General features: G+C 36.9%; 1 protein-coding gene across 1 annotated transcript in view; it reads right to left on the bottom strand.

Moving 5' to 3' along the window:
• Positions 1 to 1340: 1340 nt before the first annotated feature.
• The window catches only part of fam189a1 (family with sequence similarity 189 member A1), a 106588-nt gene continuing 85906 nt past the window's right edge, over positions 1341 to 22022 (bottom strand). Inside the window, exons 2-11 of the mRNA XM_056247995.1 lie at positions 21649 to 21759; positions 18356 to 18487; positions 11747 to 11854; positions 7886 to 8046; positions 7051 to 7186; positions 4972 to 5050; positions 3621 to 4298; positions 2667 to 2732; positions 2220 to 2542; positions 1341 to 2054 (exon numbers count right to left, since the gene is read on the bottom strand). Coding sequence (XP_056103970.1) covers positions 1839 to 2054; positions 2220 to 2542; positions 2667 to 2732; positions 3621 to 4298; positions 4972 to 5050; positions 7051 to 7186; positions 7886 to 8046; positions 11747 to 11854; positions 18356 to 18487; positions 21649 to 21747 — 1998 coding nt within the window. The 5' untranslated portion in view covers positions 21748 to 21759 and the 3' untranslated portion in view covers positions 1341 to 1838. The remainder of the gene's footprint in view (positions 2055 to 2219; positions 2543 to 2666; positions 2733 to 3620; positions 4299 to 4971; positions 5051 to 7050; positions 7187 to 7885; positions 8047 to 11746; positions 11855 to 18355; positions 18488 to 21648; positions 21760 to 22022) is intronic.

Here is a 22022-nt window from a genome sequence, read left to right on the forward strand (position 1 = left end):
CCAGGTTCTTCTTCTTGATAAAAAAAAAAGACAAAAATAATGTCGTCCTAAGTGTAAGGTGTACAGAAGAACGTGATTGACAGTCACAACAACCAATCCGTGGATACAACCGTATGCATGAGGCGTATCCGATTGGCTGTGGGCGTACCTGCTTCTGTCGTTCAATTTTTATTGGACGCTCAAATAATAAGAGAAGGTGGGGTGTATGGTACTAGAATGAACATTCTCATTAGCCAAAACGTCGCATTTATGCAATGCTTACCTATTCCGGGATGTTGCTCATCATCAAAAATAAAATAATGCATTCATTTGACGCCTGAGGTTGATTTGAATAAGCCAATAGACGCAATAAAGTGCAATCCGAGGTGTTTAGAGGCAATTTAGGGATTTATAAATTGTCACATATCTTCAAATTATTTCCTTGTATACTTGACATTTAAGATCCACAGTAAATCACATCTGCAGATTATTTCAACAAGTAGTTGCTATATAGTGTAACAAATCAGTCTCCCTGTGTAGTTTACCAAAGGCCCTTAGAATGGATTAGGAATCTGAAGAAAAAGCAAACATACTGAGCCTACTCCAAAAACAAGGATTTTCACTGCAGAATCATACAGGGATAAACCTGAAATAAGCCTGCTCTTTGTTAGGCGTATATTACAAAAAGTCTAAGCGCACATAAACACTCAAGACTCTTTTGGAGAACTGCTTATGAAACAAGCTGTGAGTTTTCATCTTTGCATTATCAAAAATGATAAATTGTTGACGTTAGCCAGTTTTTGCAGATGTGTTTGATGTATAAATTAATCCATGATCTTGCGCCACCACCTCTTAAACAATGTGTGACTTTCTGTAAGGACAATTCTATGGAAACCAGGGCATCCGTTAGAGAAGACTGTTCAGTTAAATTGAAGAAAACTGTCTTTGGACAATCGGCTTTTTCATTTAGAGCAGCAGAAAGATGGCATTCAGTGCCTGTTATTAGAAAGTGTGCATCATTTAGCATTTTTAAACATTTAAAAATCAATCATGTGATCATTCATTTAGATTTTTTTATGGTATTGTGACATTGTAATTGGTTTTATTGTAATGTGATATTTTCTTATTTATTTCTGGATTGTAATGGAGTGCTGTAATTTTATGTAACAAATAATATCTTGCCCAGGAACCACAGATGCAAATTAGCTATCTAGCTAACTCTGGCACAACATTTGTTGTGCATGGTCCCTGTTAAACTAAACTAAACTAAACTAAACTAAACTAAACTAAACTAAACTAAACTAAACTAAACTAAAATTCAAATAATGAGGGGGTTAAAATAGCAATCTAGAGAAAAAAAATACAAACAGACACATTTTTATTTTGCAACACTGAAAATAATAATTACACACTGAGGTAAGTTGAATAATCCAGCTTCATAAAGGTCTCTGTCCTGAAGTGGCACACAATGACCAAGTACAGTATGTCCAATATTTCACAAAATGTTTGCAGAAGCTGTGCATTTCAATATTAATTCTCATTAAAAAAAAAAAGTTGAAGAGGTCATGAAGAGGTAATTCCATGTCATCTTCTACAGTCCATTACAGACCCTTTCTCCTGTTTAGCACAGTAGCAAATTCAACACTTCAACAACCAAAAAAAAAATTTCTGACAATAAAATAAAAATATATACCTCTGCAGGTATTTTTTGAATATCTTTATTACGAGGGAGTGTTAACTCCATGTTAACATTTTGTTTGTTTTTCAAGAGCTACAGTTTTCTGCTGATGAGAGTTAGGACTTGGCCTTGGCACATATTCAGAGGTTTATGAGGAAAAGGGTGTTTGTAGTCCAGAGGGTCAAAGTGTAGTTTCTCTGCATACACTGATGAGACTTTGAGGCTGGCGTGGAGACTGATGACCCAGGGTGGCAGGGACATCTGTCTGACTGGATCCTCTGAGTGGACGGCGCAAGGATGAAGATGGGGAACTCAGAGCTCCGCAGCTCTGTAAATGCAGATCTTCGTGAGCATTCTTCCTCGGGCTGCCCATGATCTTCCGTGACTGTGTCATCAACTGTGTGAAGGACATGAGCAAAACAAACATCCCCAATGTAATTCAGTTGTATTTCACGTTCAACTACTGTATTAGAGCAAAAAGTAGTCATTCCTTATCTTATGGGTGAGATTATCAAGAATACAAAAATACTACATATTTTACACAAAAATATGTCAAATTCACCTGATCAATGATATTGGCACTGAATATGGCCTCCTCCATGTGTTTCTCATCAGATTTAATAACACATTTAATGCTGTTGACCACCTGCTGGACCTCTGGAGGTAGACTGCAGCTCGAGTGCTCCAGAAACTTGGCCACCAGCACTTTGGTGTCTTTGTAAGTCTTGAGGTCTGCGAGAGATTGCGGCCGTTCTGTAGACATTGAGTGAGGGATGTGAGGTTTGAGTTGGATGTCCACCTTTCCACCGTCCTTCTGCTTCTTGCCCCCTTGGCTGCTGTGTTTGGCAGAAGTCTGTCGGGTGCTTTCAGAGAGCTCCATGCATGCTGTGAAGAGCAGTGAATTAGTATGTTTATTCTAATAACCATCATTTTTATGTGAGATGAATAACTATATCCTTTGACTTCTGTGCTACATGGATAACAGAAACCAGAAGAGGTGGGGTGAAACCTTGATCACAGGGAGTCTGCGGGGAGTCCTCAGGTGGATGGATAGAAGCAGGAGCACAACGGTCACCTGCAAGTCAAGTCACATGCTTAGTTCTCCAGATTGCTCATGGGCTATAAATGACTTAATACAATGCCGTATGATATAATTTGAAAAGTTCATACATTTCCTATTCCTACAACAAGCAATGACGGTTCTAAATGTCAGTGATAAACATCAATTGAGCTAAAAAGTATAAATACTATTAAGTTCCGAAATGTCTACTTGGGACAAATACAATCAGGAATACGCTGACTTTCAAAAATGTGTTTAAAAATACAGTAATAACAGTACCATATTATTTTTCTAAATAACTGTTTTCTATTTTAATATATTTTAAAATGTAATTTATTCCTCTGATGCAAAGCTGGATTTTCAGTATCATTACTCCAGTCTTCAGTGTCACATGATCCTTTCAGAAATCATTCTAATATGTTGTTTTGCTGCTCAAGGAACATTTCTTAATATCATTAATGTTGAAGAAAAGTTCTTTTGCTTAATATTTTTGTGGAAACCTTGATACCATTTTTTTCCAGGATCAAAAGAACAACAATCATTTGAAATAGAAATATCGTGTAACATTATAAATGTCTGTTGTTGTCACTTTGATCAATAATGCATCCTTGCTGAAGTACTAATTTCTTAGGAAAAAAAATATTGCTGACCCCAAACATTACAATGATAGTGTATATATACTATACCTGACAGATGTGCAAGAATGAGACAAGATGCTATCTAAATAGGTCATGTACTGTGTTTGTCCGATCAATGATACTGACCCCACAAATAAAAAGGTTAACCTGGGGTTTATAAATGTACAATATGAAACATGGAAAAACCTAAGAATGAATGTTTAACAATTTCAGTGTGAAAAGCCCTATCGAACTGAATCAAAGAAAGAAAAAAAGACTCACGTACTTCTAGACATGGAAGTACAGGATGTGGGTTCACTAGTGGAACGCACAATCCTTGCCAGCTTCCGATACCCTTTGGTGGCACGGAGTGTGCGGGGCCGCTCACGTTGGTTGGAGTTGCTCAGGGTAGAGGTAGCATGGGGCTGTGAGGAAGAGGAGGATGGAGACCAGACGCTGAAGCAGAGCCGGGTTCCCCTCAGCTGAGCGGTGGGTGACGGGGAGGTGCAGATGGAGGGGGTCAGGGCAGAAGCTGCACCGGCAGTGGAGGTCACTGCTGAGTTGGAAGCACATTGGGATGGAGTGCTTGGAGGGAATAGAAGGGTAAGCTTCTTATTGGTTCGTTCTCTGTGCTGTGTGCGAGACATGGGTTTAACGGCTGTAATCTCCTCCTTCTCGGGCACGTTAACAGCATCGGGTGACAACTGTGGAGAGTGGGGCTTTGAATCGTGCGTGACGGAGGACTCGCTGCGGTCCAGTCGAGCAGGGGTCTGACGCCTCAGGGAAGAGTGGGTGCTGTGTTCCAGGCTTGTGCAGCTGCCGTCAGTAGGTACGATGCGCAAAGTGCCATACGGAGAGGAATCAGAGCCCTGTACCTCTAGAGAACACAGGTCTTCAGAGGAACAACTGTGATCGGGGATGTCTGCAGTCTCGGACACCATAAGGGAAGCACTATCAACAGAGGCTGTGGAAACAGAGACCATATCATCTTTATATACAGACTATAATTGAAGGTTGATTAATGAGATAAATTAGTGTTTTTTTTCAGCAGATGTATAATATAATGTATAAAGGACAATTATCACGCTACCGTTCAAAAGTTAGGCAGCAGTAAGAGTCCCTTATGCTCACCAAAGCTGCTTTTATTAGATGAAAAATAGAGTAAAAACAGTAATATTGTGAAATATTATTACAATTTCAAATAATTATTTTCAAATGTGATTTGATTTCTGGAGGATCATGTGACACTGAAGACTGGAGTAATGGCTGTTAAAAAAATTCAGCTTTGCCATCTCAGGAATACATCACATTTTAAAATATATTCAAATAGAAGTAATATTTTACAATATTTCTGGGGAAAATAAGAGACTTTCAGAAACATTAAAAATCTTACCAAACCTAAACTTTTAAACAGTAGTGTAGAGTAAAATCTATTTCCACAGTAAAGTCTATGTCCTGAAGCAAAGCCAGCTGTGAACCAATGTTCTATCAAACATTACAGATACAATATGCTAATGTGGAGGTAATGGTATATTTAAACAAAGATTGCCTTCTAATTCTAAATAGCCCATAGCCTACATAGATACACCAGAGAAGGGAAAACCTCTGACTTTGTATTATCATTGCAGCCTCCTCACCCTGAGTGCTAAGGCCAGCTGTGGTGTTCCTTTCGCACAGACTGGACTCGGTGACCTGTTGCTCTAGACTGGTGGTGATCTGAATGAGAGAAAATACAGAGGGCTATATTTTATTTACATTTTTTAACAAGTTGATCAATTATTATGCGTTTAAAACACAAGCTTCAAACTGTTTTGAGTGTAACCTTCTGGAGAGGATGGTGATTAAAAACGGTCTAACACCTGAAGACGACAACAAACAACTGCAAAAGGAGGGGAATCAGACAGCAAAACATCTGGCAGTGAGAAATCTGCTGCAGCCTGACATCTGGCATCACAGCAGTGCTTTAAAATGTCTACGCCATCCTATGACCAGCAGGGGGCTCTTCAAGATCAGATTTGCTCTTCTAACTTCTGCATTATTATGACTGCACATTGTGTGGTTAAAAAAAGAAATAAATCCAAATAACATGATTGATCCAAACCACATAAAAGTCTATACAGAGAATGTATCCAGTATACAGAGAGCTTAAAGGGATACTCCACCCAAAAATGAAAATTCTGTCATCATTTACTCCCCCTCAAGTTGTTGCAGCCCTGTATGAGTTTCTCTCTTCTGCTGAACACAAAGGAAGATGTTTTGAAGAACGATTGGAACCAAACAGTTGTTTGGCACCATTGACTTCCATAGTAAAAAAAAAAAAAAAAATACTATGGAAGTCAATGGTGCCAAAGTTCCAATCGTTCTTCAAAATATCTTCCTTTGTGTTCAGCAGAAGAAAGAAACTCATACAGGTTTGCAACAACTTGAGGGTGAGTAAATGATGACAGAATTTTCATTTTTGGGTGGAGTATCCCTTTAAGTCGACAGCACAGCTGGATTTGAATAAAAATGTGAAAATAAGCTGCAGGCTGTAGTCAGTAGCTGTATATAAAGCTGACTATATCAATTTAAAAATATTTCTTCCAGTCTCTAGTATTGCAGTTTTTCTTTCAAAGCTTCTCAGGCTTGTGCTTCAGGTAAAAAGGGGCTCCAATGATTGAAATGCCCCTGCTGCTTTGTTTGCAGATGGTTATCAATCGCTTCACACGAGAAAGGTCTAAAATCAAGGAAACCTCTTGGGATTTTATCCTTTTTTAAATCTCAGATTCCTTTAGGTAGCAAACAAATCTTCAAAATAACACGTGATCACAAGCTCAGTCGCTGGATTTGAAAGGTTTGGTGGTCCTTTGTGCATCTCTTTGAAAAGAGGAGAGCTCTTGTTCCCTTCCATCAGGTGAAGAAGTGAAATTTGATGAAAAATCATTGTTCATAAAACAGGGCCAGCTCTCACTATAAGAAAGGCCATTTCTTTTGAATGGAATGAAATTCCTGCCTGTATTGCTGATGTGTTCCAGAAAAAATGATAATCCATTATACAAAGGCACTTGTATTAATTTCTTTCTGCCCCTCAAGTGCACCGGAGGACCTTCTGACTGCCGAGCTTTACACAGACAAATGAGTGTACATTGCTGAATTAGTGGTATGCATTGCTTTAAGACTGAAATACCTGCAAACTATTAGTCAAATCTATGAGAAACCAGGAACTGTCATGAAACAGTAATTGATGTGACGCTCATCTATTCATTTATTTAAAAATACATCAAATGCAATTCACACGTACAACATGTTTTCATTTCTGAATTCAATGTTTTAATTTCTGAATTAAAATTAATTGACAACTTCATTTATTTTATTTGGGTTAGTACTTTAGATTGTAAAATGTCATGTGGTGTTATTCCAAAAAATCTATATTATAACAATTAACTTTAGATTTAGATTTTTTCTTCGTTTTAAGCTTAAGTGTACAATTTCCCTTCTCATACTCATGGAAATCACATTACTGATGTGGCTGTAACATCAAAAATCGAATGAAACTGTCTGTGAATGAAAAGGTGTTTTATTACAGTAAAGGTCACATATTGCAGTTGTTCACAGAAACTCCTTCAGAACATAAAAATTATTTGTAGCCACCCAAAATGACTAATATTCTTTAAACATGCTCCCTTAATAGCCAATTAATCATTACAGTAGATTGTAGAAAAGGTGTCAGCTCTTACCTGGCTGGCAGGTGTTTGTCCCACGACAGATTCGTAGGGTGGTGGCAACTCAGATGGATATAGAGCCCCGGGGCTGTTAATAGGCACCCCATAAATAGCACTGAAGGGAGAGTGTGGAAAGTCCAGATGCAACCCTCTAATGGACAGAGATGTTGGTAAAACATGATTATAACACTACGTCACTGCTTCAACAAATTTGGATGTGGGAAGTTGCAAAAAATATGTGAGGCCATTTAGGAACTGTGGAAAATGAAACTATTTCCTCTTCATCTCAGTGAGTAATATATATTATTCTTTAAATTACCAAACTCCCCCTTTCATATTGGAGGGGAGGAATCTGTGTTTTTTCATATGTTTCTTGTGTATTACCACATCCTGACAGGCTGACACTGATTGTGCGTTGAAGCACTCAGTGTGTATGTATGCTCTTGCTCTCTATGTATTTACTGCTTTGTTGACACATTAGTGTGGCCGCGGGCTAAACAGCCTCATCAGCACGTTTTTTATGATGGGATGGTGGGCAGAGTGTCTCACAGTGCGAGACAGGGAAATCAATGGTGGATTTACACCAGGCCAGGGACTCTGCCGCTCCATAATATGGATTGTCAGAGCAGTTTGCCTTGAGACCTGCACTTATACAACATGGTATGAATTCCCATGCAAATGTCCATGGGACAATTTCATAAATCTCTTTGAATCAATCTATTCAAAACACTCAAAACTCGATTTTTCAGAGTACAGAATTTGCAGATATATATGTTTCTCAGATATAGTGCAAATATTAGGTCATTTCAAGTCAGCTGGAAATCAGTATGTTGTTTGTGTGCGGGTTTACCTCTGGCCCTCCATTACAGGTGTGCAGGTGTACTCTGGGGGGTAGTAGGGAGGAGGCGGGATGGGTGGGATGAACTCGTCAAAGTCCAGCGTCTGGTGTAAGATGGTACCATGAGGGGTCATACAGTCAGCACTCAGGGCACGTGCTCTGTGTGGCATGAACTGATAAAAACAAAAACACACAAAAAAAAACAGTTAAACATGCACTACCGTTTAAAAAATTAGAAGTGCTAATTTTGTGTGACCCTCAGCAGCACTACCGTTCAAAATTTTGGGGTCAGTAAGATTTTCTAATGTTTTGGAAAGAAGTCTTTTATGCTCACCAAGGCTGCATTTATATAATCAAAAACAAGGTAAAAACAATAATAATGTGAATTATTATTACAATTTAAAATAACTGTTTTCTATTTCGATATATTTTAAGAATCTAATTTATTCCTGTAATGCCAAGTTGAATTTTCAGCATCATTATTCCAGTCTTCAGTGTCACATGATCCTTCAGAAATCATTCTAATATGCTAATTTACTGCTCAAGAAACATTTCTTATTATTATCAATGTTAAAAACAGTTGTGCTGCATAATATACTAGTGGAAACCATGATACATTTTATTCAGGATTCTTTGATGAACAGAAAATTCAAAAGAACAGCATTTACTTGAAATAGAAATAGTCGGTAACGCTTCCTTTTACAGTCCTGTTACCCATGTACTTACTATGTACTTATTATAGTAATTATAATTACTGGGTAATAACTAGGTACTACTACTAACCCTAAACCTACCCCTAACCCATGTACTTACCTTATATTGGCCAGTACTTTCTAGGTAAGTACACTGTAAGTACACGTAAGTACTGTACTGTAAATGGAAGCGTTACCAAATAGTCTTTACTGTCACTTTTGATAAATTTAATGCGCCCCAATGAAGTATTAATGAAAAGAAATCTAACTGACCCCAAACGTTTGGTTGGTAGTGAATTTAATGACCATCTAATGATGATGAAGTCATTCACCATACAAATTCTGTGTTTTTTGAAGTCACAGTTACATAATTTTCATTGCGTTCAAAACAAAGAAGACTAAAAGTAGTACAGTGAGGATAGCTACAGTACAGCCGTGTCTCTCCCTGTCCCTTTTGGCTAAAGTGTTTCATTTTATGCAATTTAACCCTCTGATGCATGAATTATTAAAGGAAAAGAAGAATTGGTAACACTTTACAATAAGGTTCATTAGTTAACATTAGTTAATGTATGAACTAACAATGATTAATACAGTATGTATTAATCTTTGTTAATGTTAGTTAATAAAAATACAGCTGTTCATTGTTTGTTCATGTCAGTTCACCGTGTATTAACTAATGTTAACAAACACAACCTTTGATTTTAATGGCATATTGGTAAATGTCAAAGTTAATATTAACTAAGATTAATAAATGCTGAAGAAGTATTTTTTATTCTTAATTCATGTTAACTAAGGTAGTTAACTAATGTTAACTAATGAACCTTATTGTAAAGTGTTACTGAAGAATTTTACTTCAAAGCAAGGATATAATCATTCCAAATCTTTTTCTTTTCTTTTTTTTATGTATTTGAGAGAATACCATAATGGTGCATCTCTATATTCATCAGCCATGTAAAATTTAGGTTGTCAGAAATAGAAAAACACATGATTAAGAAAATACATTAAGAAGAGAGTCATAATTATGGGAAAGGGTCAAAGGTTATCACGGTGATTTGGATGTGACCACACTGTCTGAATGGAATTGTTGGAATTCCATTCAGACATGAATGGAATTGTTCACCCACAAATGAAAATTCCGCCATCATTTACTCTCCATGTTGATTGTATAGACAAAAAAAAAGGCATTTCTCAAAAGGTCTTGTTTTAAGCTCAACAGAAATTGTTTTTTAGTTCAGGGTTGGAACGAGGTGAGTAAACGGTTTCATTTTTGTGTGAACTATCCCTTAAAAATTGCTTTTAAAGTTCTGTCTAGTGTAGCGGACGTCATGCATAAGATAGGGCGAATTTCATTCCACTGATCTGTAATGAATCAGCCGGTTGAAAAGTTCAGATGGGAAGAGTAACTCATTTTGTGCCATATTCCTTATGAGTTCAAGGATAGGTTTAAAGCATTTTTTATGATGACAATGCACTTTCCTGTTGATATCATATTAGAATATGTGAAGCCTCATCAATCAGAAGATACTGAAATCATCACTCTGATCTTAAGCATCATTAAGGGAGGCAGTGACTGTAAATGACAGATAAGTTCAGGCAGCAGTATAAGTTTCACAACGTCAGAATGTGTATCGTTTCATTACATGGTTCTAAATAACAACCACCCAATGTATGCAGAGATAAAATACAAATGATAAGGTTATGAGGAAATCAGTTAATACAGCTGCAACGGGAAAAGCTCCATGCAGTGCTTCCCCTCATCCCTGCCCTCGGGCATCTGTTGTCTTTGTGCATGGACTGTGCAGCTGGTAACAGTGGTGATTTCTCGCTTTGCCACTCTGTGCCCTGAGTCGAAACTAATCCCACAACTGCTCTAGCGATTCACAGAGCCGCAGCCATGCTAATATAAGTCATCTCAATTCATCTCCCTGTGCCCATGCCTCTGCTGCAGCCATCCATGAGGCTGTGCAATTTACTGCAGTGCCCATAAAGCGCACAAAGCCCACTCTTAAAGAATATTAAAACTTTATGTCCCACAAGTTTATTTTCTCTCACATAAAACAGGCTGGCTGAAAAAGACAGATCAACTGAAAGTGAGCAATGACAGATCAGCAGTTCTCTTCCACAGAGCATTGTAACGTCTGGGGTCTCATCCTCATTCAATCTTATGCTTAAGAAATTAATAGAACAGTACTTTTGAAAAATATGTTTAAAATGAAGTACAACCGGATGAGATGAAGACTCCTGCATCAATTGCTTAAAAAAAAGTTGTTTTATTTCCATAAGAGAAGAGCTGAATAACATGTGAACTCACATAATCTCTGTAACACTTTGGTTGAAGAATATGGGTGACCAACATCCCTGCGAATAGGTTACTTTTATTATGCCATTGGTAACCAAATCTATTTTTTTTTTTGCATGATGTTGTATCCATGGTGATACTACATTAGGTGTCAGTACAATTATTGACTTTACTTGGTGAGGAAACATATAACTTTAGGAAGGAACTGTAGGAACGTTTTCCTACAAATTGAAAAATATAAGTTTACTTAAACAGTTGTGGTTCAAATTGACTTTTGTAATTTTCCTAAGGCAATGGGTTTCCTTACTTTAAATAACGTCAACTAATTTTACAAAGTTCAAGACCACTCTCGGCCAGCAAAACATGAAAAAACTAAAAAAAACAATCCATATTTATAGGGGAGGTTTTGCCCTGATGTGCAGGATAGGAAGATCCAAAAATCCGCATTAATGTCAAGACTGATTTTTTCCTTAATCCACAAGGCAATCAGGTCTCTAGTTTCTCTAGGGAAAACATAAGGGTTAATTTGAAGTATGAGATTCGGCACATTCGGTGTACATGTCTGATGTAGTCAGAGGATATATTTAATGATTTGTTTTTGTATACCACCAAATCCACTGTGCTATTTTGCTCTGGACTGTGCTTAATGTAAAAAAATATTTAGGTCAATATAAGGTACACTTGATGAAATTTGATTAAATTGCCTTTATTTCTTTTGATGGCTATGAATATAGACTATTTTCTGACATTTTGCTAATTAAACTATTACATGTTCAATTGTTTTAATTGTCTAATCTTTCCATTATGATGTAATGGGAAAATGTAATGTGCATTAACACACTCAGAAAGACGCACACACATTGCGGTATGGATCACACTTACCATCTGTAGTAAATCAGTAGAAACCATTTGCATACAGCACACGGCAGTGGCCAGAGCACACACAATGGTGGAGATAACATTCAGTGCACACACGCTGAAAAGCAGCTCCTGGGAGACAGAGAGAAAAATGGAGAGACAGGGATAAGAAGGGAGAGGACAAGAAGGTGAGAATCAACGGGAAAGAGACAGAAGGATAGAAAGAGAGTGAGAGAAAGAGAGAAAATAAACGAGAGTGGCAATTGTTTTGTTGGGAAAAACCTCAGGCTGGCACGAACATTTATTGTTCCATTTGTCAGAGTGAGAGAGACGGCCGTCAGGAAAGAACAAATGTGTGGGAGAGAGAAAGAGAGAGTAACTATGACATAATGGATAAGAGGGATAATGGTGTCACCAAAGTGGGACTTTTGCATGGCATCATCGTTCTGCAAAAGATAAGCACAAAAAGCTGAACTAAATGGTGAAATCAGGGTCCTTCTGCAGCTTTAAATATCGATTCCCATTCAAAGACTAGTAGGACTATTTGATTTGATTCCCACATTCCAATTCAATTTGATTTGATTCCTGTATATTTCAGTTATAATGTCCATTCCGCTTCAGCTTTTGATGTAAATATACAGGAACTTTCTTGTAACTCGGAACAAAAATGTTAATTAAAAAAATTAACAAGGCCCAAACTATGCAATTTAACTACCATTAATATAACAGAATAATAAACAACCCAAAACTGAAGTTTTAAATTGACTTTAAATGCATTTCATTAGTTTACAAATGTTACTAACAATGTGAAAAAAAAAAAAAAAAAAAAAAAAAAAAAGATATAACCTCATGATCACTTCAGTTATCCCCTCATGACCACCACTAAATGGGTCTATATACCATGTATACTGTACATCCACCTATAAAGGACAAGGACAATCACAAGAGTAATAATAATTTGTTCATGAATCAGACTACACTGATTGTGCTTTGGTACTATGTGCAGCCCACAAGGAATTGCAAGAAAACGCAGGTATTGAGTTTAAGTAAATGAATCTTGGGATTTTAAGAATTGATACACATACATATAGCATAACTTATCAGCATAAGCGAGAGCCACTACAGTCATCAAGAGAAAGAGATCACTAAAAGAAAAACCCAAGGACGTCACTGGCGCTGTTCGGAATTCTGCCAGACTGATCTGGGTGGTAGATCTGCATCCACAAAATGTTAAATACATTCAGTATTCACGACAGCTCATCACACACACCTGCTATCAGAGCCCTGTCCGATCTCTCGTTGTGACAAGATGAAATGTATGTGACCCAGTGATGTCCTCAAGGAAAATGCTGAATTCTTAAATGTGCACAAGTCCTTTAGGTGAAAGGAGCCCATCCTGAGAGGACCGGACAGGGCTAACCACTTCTACATGACTGTAACCTTCCAAAAAGGCCAATACCTCCTCTTTGAAGGCGGGGGATGTGTTTATACAAATGCAAACAATAAGGGTCTGGACAAAAGAGACTCGAATGCATTTTTTTAAGTTGTTTTGGTCCAATTTTTATCTTTTATATCCATTTTTTCAGTTTTTAATTAAAATATCAATATATAATTTAATTTAAAAAACAAAACTCAAAAGGTAATGTTTAACAACATTACACTAGTACACAAAACTTGCTTCATTTCAAAACAGACATCATTAATGAAAAAGTAAAAACGGTCAGTTCAGTTAGTGTGTCAGATAGTGATTCAGTAATGAATCTGAATGAATCTCTGACTGATTCAATGAGTAAATTATGTGAAAGATTCAGTGATTGGTGGTGGTTGAGGAGATTCCCCTATGGAAGTAAAACAATGACAAATGTTTTTGAAACAAAAAAGCTTGTTGAATTGCATGCACTACTTGAAAAAATATGCATTGCATTAACCCTGCTTGCATTTTAATGCATTGTATTTTTAGGGCTTGCATTTTTATGGGCTGAAATTCAACATGGTTGAATATTTAAGCTGTGAATATTTCAATTCAAAACATTTCACACACATTTTCATTATTAAAAATTCAATAATCCATATTCACCTTCCAAAAGATTCATTCTGTTTAAAAATACAACCTATAATATTCGACAGGCAATTTTCGGTCCATTTTATTTCGCTTTCCGAATTCGCTTCCACAAATTCAGTGGTTCAAATTCGACAGAAAATTCAACATTTGACATCCGGGAACGGCAGGAATATCAGTAGATTACCGATTGAAATTGAAATCGTTTTCCCAAGATTAACTGGATTCGTATGTTTCCGCAAGTTTGCGTCAGATTAGTGACAATATTTGGCATCAATTCAAGTGTACTTGGTTTGTAGAGACAAGTTATTTCCGTTTAGGACAGAAAATGCTGTTCGATCAACCTGAATTTGGGTGTGTCTAATTACCTCTGTTTTAATTTAATGTTACTTTAGATAAGTGTACGTGGGAAATCACGGCTTGGCCAATCCAAAGCTATTATAAGAGAAGTAACGTTGGTCAGCTTATATCTGTAATAGTGGCCATGACCTCTACTGAAGGTAACGTTTAAATTAAATTCAAGTGTGTGCAATTCCATGGGGCTATACCAAAAGTATCTTTGATTGTGTAAACGTGAATGTGACCGATCTCAGGTATATAGCAATTACCTCTGTTTGATGACCAAAACTGGCGAGATTGCGAGCGTGAGACCCGCGGAAGACGCGAGGACCTCTGAGTGACATAGCTTCCTAATCTGGGGTGCGTTTCCCGAAAGCATCGTTATCCAACTATGATCGCAATTCCCATTGAACTCTATTGGTAACGACGGAACTTGCGACCATAGTTGGCTAACGATGCTTTCGGGAAATGCACCCCTGAGCGGGTAAAACATAAATAAAGAGTTAAAAAAGGATAATCAAACATTTGCTCACTTTTAATGGTGCCCAGATATCATTAAAACTTTTTCATTTATGGAGTCAGATGAAATAACGAGTTGATACATATGAGAAAATATATTCCATTTAATCTTGCTGTGTTGTGTAAAAGGAAAGACAATAACCCGCAGAAACCTTCACCCGTATTATTGGAAGACCACCATTGGACCGATATACAGGCTTACACAATTACATTTGTCTTTGCATGTAGCCCACGACTCAATAGAGAGAGATGTATTTTCTAGCCTTTATTTCGCAATATAGTTTTTATCTCACAACCTTCAGTTCAGACATTAAACTCACACTGGGTAAAATATTATTTTTGTTGTCGTGCTGTAGATTCAGCAGCGGTGGCAAAAAGCAGTGATCAAACAGATCAAGACCACCTACAGTATGTACCTATACAACAAGCTAATGTTATGATTGGACTAACTCCAGTAGGATGCAGAACTAGCTTGTGCAGTTGTGTTACAGCACATCTAACAGAGGTACTAGGTCAGCTCCACCGAGAAACACCTGCTCTTCCCATTTTGAGCCAGCAATTCTAACACATGTCCCCCTGACGACAAGAGGGGAAAAAAAGAATGATTGAAAATACATTCATACAGGTCTTAAAGCTGATGGAACATGGTACCATTTCTTGCATTCACATGTTGATGAGGGTCTAAACCAGTAATCTGAGTAGTTGCTGGACAGCAAACTTGCAATCGGTTTCATCAGATATGATGGTACTGACATGTCACTTTTGACATGGCCGTCATTATGTGACAAACACCTCAAGGTATTATACCTCCATACAAACGAGTCCTAAAGGAAAACAAGGCTGTCAATATGAAACACACCAGTGGTATATAATAGCCCAGGACCCTTACAATGTGGGAGTCACATGGTACAATATGCCAATGAGCCATAACATTAATTGTACTGAGGGTCTTTTATAGCCATCAAAATTGGCCTGACTGGCCATAAAAAGACATGAGACCTTCAGACATCAGTAATAGCATTAAAGTGTATAAATCTTATTTATGTTTCATAACGCCACCTGAGTAAGTGCTAGAGATATAATATAAACCATCAATAGTCATATAGTGACGTTATTGTTAATTCAAACTAAAACTATTCAAAAAGGTTTTCAGTGATTGAAAAGAAAAAATTAAATAAAAATCCTGGCTTAATCTAAGCCCTGTCTGTGAAACCGGGCCTATATGTCTATGATGGCATTACAAATACCTTGCAAATACAACACTGTATAGGGAAAGAAGATGTACTGTGCGTTTTTGTAGTTTTAAAATAATGAATATGAATATGTAAAAATAATAATAATAATTCTGTATTATAATAATTCTACATGATTTCACACTACTGACAAGGTTTCATGAGGCAGGTTTACAAGCATTTATAAGCAATTGCTTACAGGCAAGTGTTTTTCTTGATTTCATAAAGAGCGGCGGATGCTTTGTACAAGCAAATTTGTAGAAGCCTCACATCACCACATCCCGTTTCAAAAGCTGCCAAAAGCCCCGAGATCATGGCTAGCATGAGTGAATTGCTTAGACACTGGAAAAGAAACCAACGGCGAGCGCTAATTGAAGATGCATAACTAATGATGACTGAGTCTCATCTGCATATTAGAGAGAGATCCACAGTACAACGTGAAGAGACATGTCCAATAAGGCAGGCGTTTTTGGGAATAGCGTGTAATTCTTGCTCTGCTAAATGGTTCAAATACTCTCTAAAAGTCAAATGAAAAAGTGTTTGAAATTGGAGACATTCCTGAAGGAACACAGCAAATGTGCATGGGAGCAGAGGCAAAAAATACTTCTCCAAGCTAAAAGTGCGATATTTTATTAATATATTCCTCAAAAATATAATGCAAAAATGATTGGTACTCAAAAACAACATTCAAAGCCAAACAGCAGAACAAGAGTACAAACCAAAACCATTAATGCTTAAAATATCTCTTTCTCTGTATTCCATATAAGAATATCACAATCCCACAAAAACAATGCATCAGAAACTAGGATCGTAATGCAACCCATGTTAAATTGACTAAATGAACACTTTGTAACACTGAAACTCGTCATTTTTCATCTAAGGTGACTTACAGTGCCATTCCTGCAGGGACAATACCCTTGGAGTGACCCACAGGTATAATGGTGCCAGAGAAGATTGAGGTCTCATTATCTCTCACAGTTCTACATCATCCCTACCTGGGTCTGAATCTGCAAATTTCTACTACAAATGCAGACTAGCACCACTCAATACTCACATCTGTGCTATTACTCTACAGTCCAGTCCTTAATTATACACAGTACACTATTGTTTAAATGTTTGGGGTCAGTCTGTCAACACTGATAATAATAAGAAATGTTTCTTGAGCAGAAAATCAGCATGTGACACTGAAGACGGGCTGAAAATTCAGCTTTGCCATCATCAAAGGAATAAATTACATTTTAAAATATATAAAAAACAAATATAACCAATAATTTTAAATTGTAATAACATTTCACAATATACCTCTTTTTTACTGTATGTGTGAGGAAATAAATGTATAGCCAGGGTGAGCATAACAGACATATTAAAAATACCAAATATTAGAAAATCTTGCCGACCCCAAACTTATGAATGGTAGTGAGTGTATATACAGTACAGTCTGTGAGAATGTCTCTTAATTGTAAAGATGCAGGACCTTCTCCCTTTTAGTCAAGGAATATAGATAAAAGTTACTACATTGCTTTATCTAGAGACACCCCCCATTTTATTTATTATAAAGATTATTGATGATGGTAGTTTTTAATCTGGCTAATTAAAGAAGCCTAGAGATTTTCAAACAATACATGGATGATTATAAAATAACCATCATTTACATAACTAATGCATTTATTTCTCTTCATTTACTTGTCTGATCCAATATTCATTAACTGGAGGCAATCAAAAAGTCTATCTGTAATGATAAAAAAAAAATTAATACTTGAATATCAAATTGATAGAAGAGGCTATTAAAGTCGTCATTGAATCAAAATTGACCCTATTAGCACACATTTCTAGTCTTGTGGTGAACAATTAATCCGTGCAAGTTAATACACAGAAAAAAAATGTGTTTGTCGTGGTAATCTTTAATAAAAAAATGGGACATTTGCTTCCGTTCTGGAATGGTGTTCCTGCTCTGATGACGTCAGTTTGACGGCTTGGATTGAAAACGCTTAACCACTCCCCTCCAACCGTCAAGTCTGCTATGAGCAAGAGATGGAGAGGAGGTGCGCTGAAGTAAAATCCTGCCCTCTATTCAATATTCTGTTTCACTTGGAAATACGTCACTCACAACACTGAAGTAAAGTCAATTGCAACTTCCGGTTCACTGGGACTTTAAAGAATATAAAGAAAAATAGCTGGCTATGTTAACAATGTTCTGAAATCAATTTTCAAACATCATATCACCCAAACATCCAAACTTATCTAATTTACGTTGTGAACAGATACAGATACAAGCATGTTACAAACACCTACATGTACACACACACACCTGGTTTGCTATCTTTGAGGTACTCTCTGTAGACTTTTTTACTGTTACTGTTTTTTACTTTTACTTTTTTTTATGTTTTTTATACAGTACAAACTGTTTATTCTATCCCCTTACATTAACCCTACCCCCAAAACCTACCCATTACAGAAAACACACACACACACACACACTGATACCTTCAGTCGGAGGCGTATGGTGTTGCAGTCCCTCAGTGGGTTGAGTTTAAGCGTATCTCCCAGATTATTACAGGTGGATTTCAGGTGCTCGAGCTCACAGCAGACACACACACCATCACTGTCAAATTTGATCTGCAGAAGGACAGAAACAAACTGGTTTCAGTTTCATGCAAGTCAAATGATTGTTTCTGCATAAAATAGACCATAGAATTGTGTGACTGCTCAAGGTGAAAACACAAACACGTAAATAGGGCAGGCCAGGGACAACTGTGGCGCACTAAATTTCTTCATAAGCACATTACAGTGATGACACTTGTTCAGCACACATTAAATAGAGTTCTCAGTCTGCCGGAAAGAAGCAGGAGAGAAATGTTCAACAACATTTCTCTTTTGAGGCACATCCGAAATATTCTGCTGTTTAGATGCCTTTGAAAATAAACTTGTTAGTTAGAAGTTACCATGGATGATGACATATTAATACTGTAGCTGGCAGCTATATTAGACAGCGTCATATTTATAAAAGAACAAACTACCTAAATTCAATCACTTTTTCAATGTAAATATATAATAATAGCAAAATGGTTTCTACTGTCTCATACACAAAGTTGCTGCATATTTGTGGAAGCTTACTGTATTGAAAATTGAAATTAAGATTAATATGTAAGATAATTATGTCTTCCACATTGCAACATTTATAGGCTTCCTATATTCTTGAACCTAACAGCTTTAGCCTAATCATTCATGTTTGTTAAGAAAGATCTTAATAAATCCCATACATTGTGGTCCAGCATTATAAATGCTTTGTGTTGACTGAAACCAAGTCGCCATTTGACCCATATTGCACAAAAGCGATGTGTGAACTTTGCAAGCAGGGGTTAATTGAATCGAGGAAAAAACGTCATTAATATTTCAGTCATGGCAGGATCAAGTCTCTGAGGAGGCGAGTGTTCAGTAGGCAGAGAAGAGAGATGCTTAATCCGACATGCTAATCCCTAAATCAGGTGGAGTAGAGACTGTTGGAGACAGAAGTCTGTCTTTGGCCTGGTCTGAAGCAGTAGACAAAGGGAAGGAAAATCACCGGACCTGTTTTAGCACAACAGCACAAGGTGTGAACCGCCACTGGGTTCTCAATGTCATGTTTCCATGACGATAGGTGATTAAAGCAGTGTTTTGTTTCTGTTCAATTATCGAGAATTACTGGAGGATTATGAAGGTCCTGTTTACGAAAGGACAATGGAAAGATCACCATGTAATTAGTTCCTATATATTTCTAAGATAAGTATCTTGTGAGACAAAACTCTCCGCTGTAGATTGAGTGAAACTTTAAATGCCTGTTTTTTTTTGCTTCTGCTTGCTGAAAAATAAGGTTAATATAATAAAATAAAAACTAAAATAAACCTTAATAGGTTCCCACTAATTTCACAAACCACAGAACGTCACAATTTACGCTTATTTTGATTGCTGGGAGAAAAAGTATGATCATTTATATTTGATTATATGAATGCAGGATTTCATATCAAACTTCACAGTATACATAATGATTGAAAGCACCTGAATATTTCATCTGTATGACACGTTTAATCTATTGAACTCATGGCACATGATGTGCGAGCTCAACCCTTTGTAAGATGAATCATTAAAGCATTTTCAGGTACCATTTCAAAGAGCCATCAACACTTTCACCGTGCATTCATCTAAAAAAAACATCTGATCATTATATAAAGAAAGTTTCATTTTATCATCCATGTGTGTTCTTACTGACTTCCCACTATAAGACTTCAGCTTCTTATTACCGCTGAACTAATTCACTATTTAACTCATGGTTGAATTACTCAATTCGAAATTATGAAATAGCTTTGCCATAAAAGTCGTTCAAGTCAATTTTCATGTTTTAATGAATACTTTATAAACATATACTGCAATCATATTCAAAATAAAATTTTGTGAATAAGAAGCTTGTGTTGAAAACGAAACCCACAAACACAACAGTAGAAACACTGATAGTAGAAAAAAGCTGAAATGAATTCAAAGCCTCTATCCATAACCTGAAAGCCAGTCATGCATTTAATTGAGTTTGAAACAAACAAATAAGACTTACCTGGTGATTAATGTACACAGAGATATGGTTGAACAATTAATAACTGTAAGATCTTCCACTAAACTCTAGCAGTTGTTTTTATAGCACAGCAATTTAGTGCTATGTTTTATTTAAAGAAATTCCTAATAAATTAATTTGCCACCCATTCTGAATCCTACTTCTCAACTGATCATTTAGTTATTCATTGCTTCCACACCAGGCGGATACATGGTCTTAGAGCTGGAGAGGGGTGTCCAGTTCTGGATAACAGAAATGGGGGACGCCGTGCTGAGCTGTTATGCCATGCTGGGCCAGCACTGGACCGACTGTAGAGCTGATAAATCAACCTCAATAGAAAGCACAGCAAAGACTGACTGCTCTATTAATCTCCTTTATAAGCCTTCATTCAAAGAACACAATGGACGGCACACAAACATACTGTGGCATTCTTTGAGGATATTCTCCAGTATCAAAAACAACAATTTAGAGGTTTTATGATTTGCAATAATAAAATAAAAGAGAATTTGTTTTTTAGATTCTATATTTTAGATCTATAGATTTAGCTCTTCAATTTACAGCTTTCATACTGACAATTTACAGTTGAACTGTAAAATAAACATTCATTATGTATTCTCATATTCAAACAACGTCTCAAGAATTTGTTTCCTCTTTAGCAAAAGCAAAGTGATCTCATGACAGGACATTCGGCACTAACATGGCTAATTTACGTGAACTGACTTCCACTATGAAGACTCAGCCACTCCTATTCATTCATCTGCTGCACTCTTTACTCTCCCCAGAAAATTGATGATTATGTTTTTTTTTTTTTTTTTGCTAGAAAAACCCTGTGAGCTTCGGCTGCTGATCAGGCACCCGTTTTAATGAGGACAAAGGTGGTGAGTCTGCTCCAACAGACTATTACAGGATGTAAAAAAGGGTCCCGGCAGACACTCTCATTTTCTCTGCCTTAGCGACTAAATGTTGAGCTAATTTCACTGAAATCTTGACAAGGGCATCGTGTTAATGAATGATGCTCTTGGGAGCTGTAATTGCTCAATGGATTGATTCTTTAGTGACAGGCTACTTTTGAGAGGATGATAAAATACACAGGTTTAGGACTAAGCTATTTTCAGTTTGGACATACAAATCTATTTAAGGTTTCCTTTACAACAAAGAAGTGATTTCAGGCATGTGTTTGACGACATGGCTCTCTCACCAGCTGACAGTCCTCCAGAGAGTTGACCAACTGGGCATTCTGACAGGAAAGGATGGCTCCTGCGAGGTTCAGCATCACACACACAGCAGACAACAACATGAAGAAAGTTATCTGCAGAGAAAGAAAGGGAACAGACTGTCAGTTTCGGAGGTTATCGTGGTATTTTAAGACTCTTAATAAACAAAAAAACAGTAGGATGCCATTTTTCACCTCATTAAACAGCCTTTGCAGAAGGATTCCACAAACAGGGTTCCCACATATTGGCCAACGGTCCATGACCTTTCCAGTTATTTGTGAAATATGTGCACTATCGTTCAAAAGTTTGGGGCTGATAAGATATGTCAATGTTTTTTTTTTATCTTATGCTCACCAAG

This window comes from Rhinichthys klamathensis, unplaced genomic scaffold (assembly GCF_029890125.1).
Source record: "Rhinichthys klamathensis goyatoka isolate OS25496 unplaced genomic scaffold, OSU_Roscu_1.1 h1tg000051l_1, whole genome shotgun sequence".
NCBI lineage: Eukaryota > Metazoa > Chordata > Actinopteri > Cypriniformes > Leuciscidae > Rhinichthys > Rhinichthys klamathensis.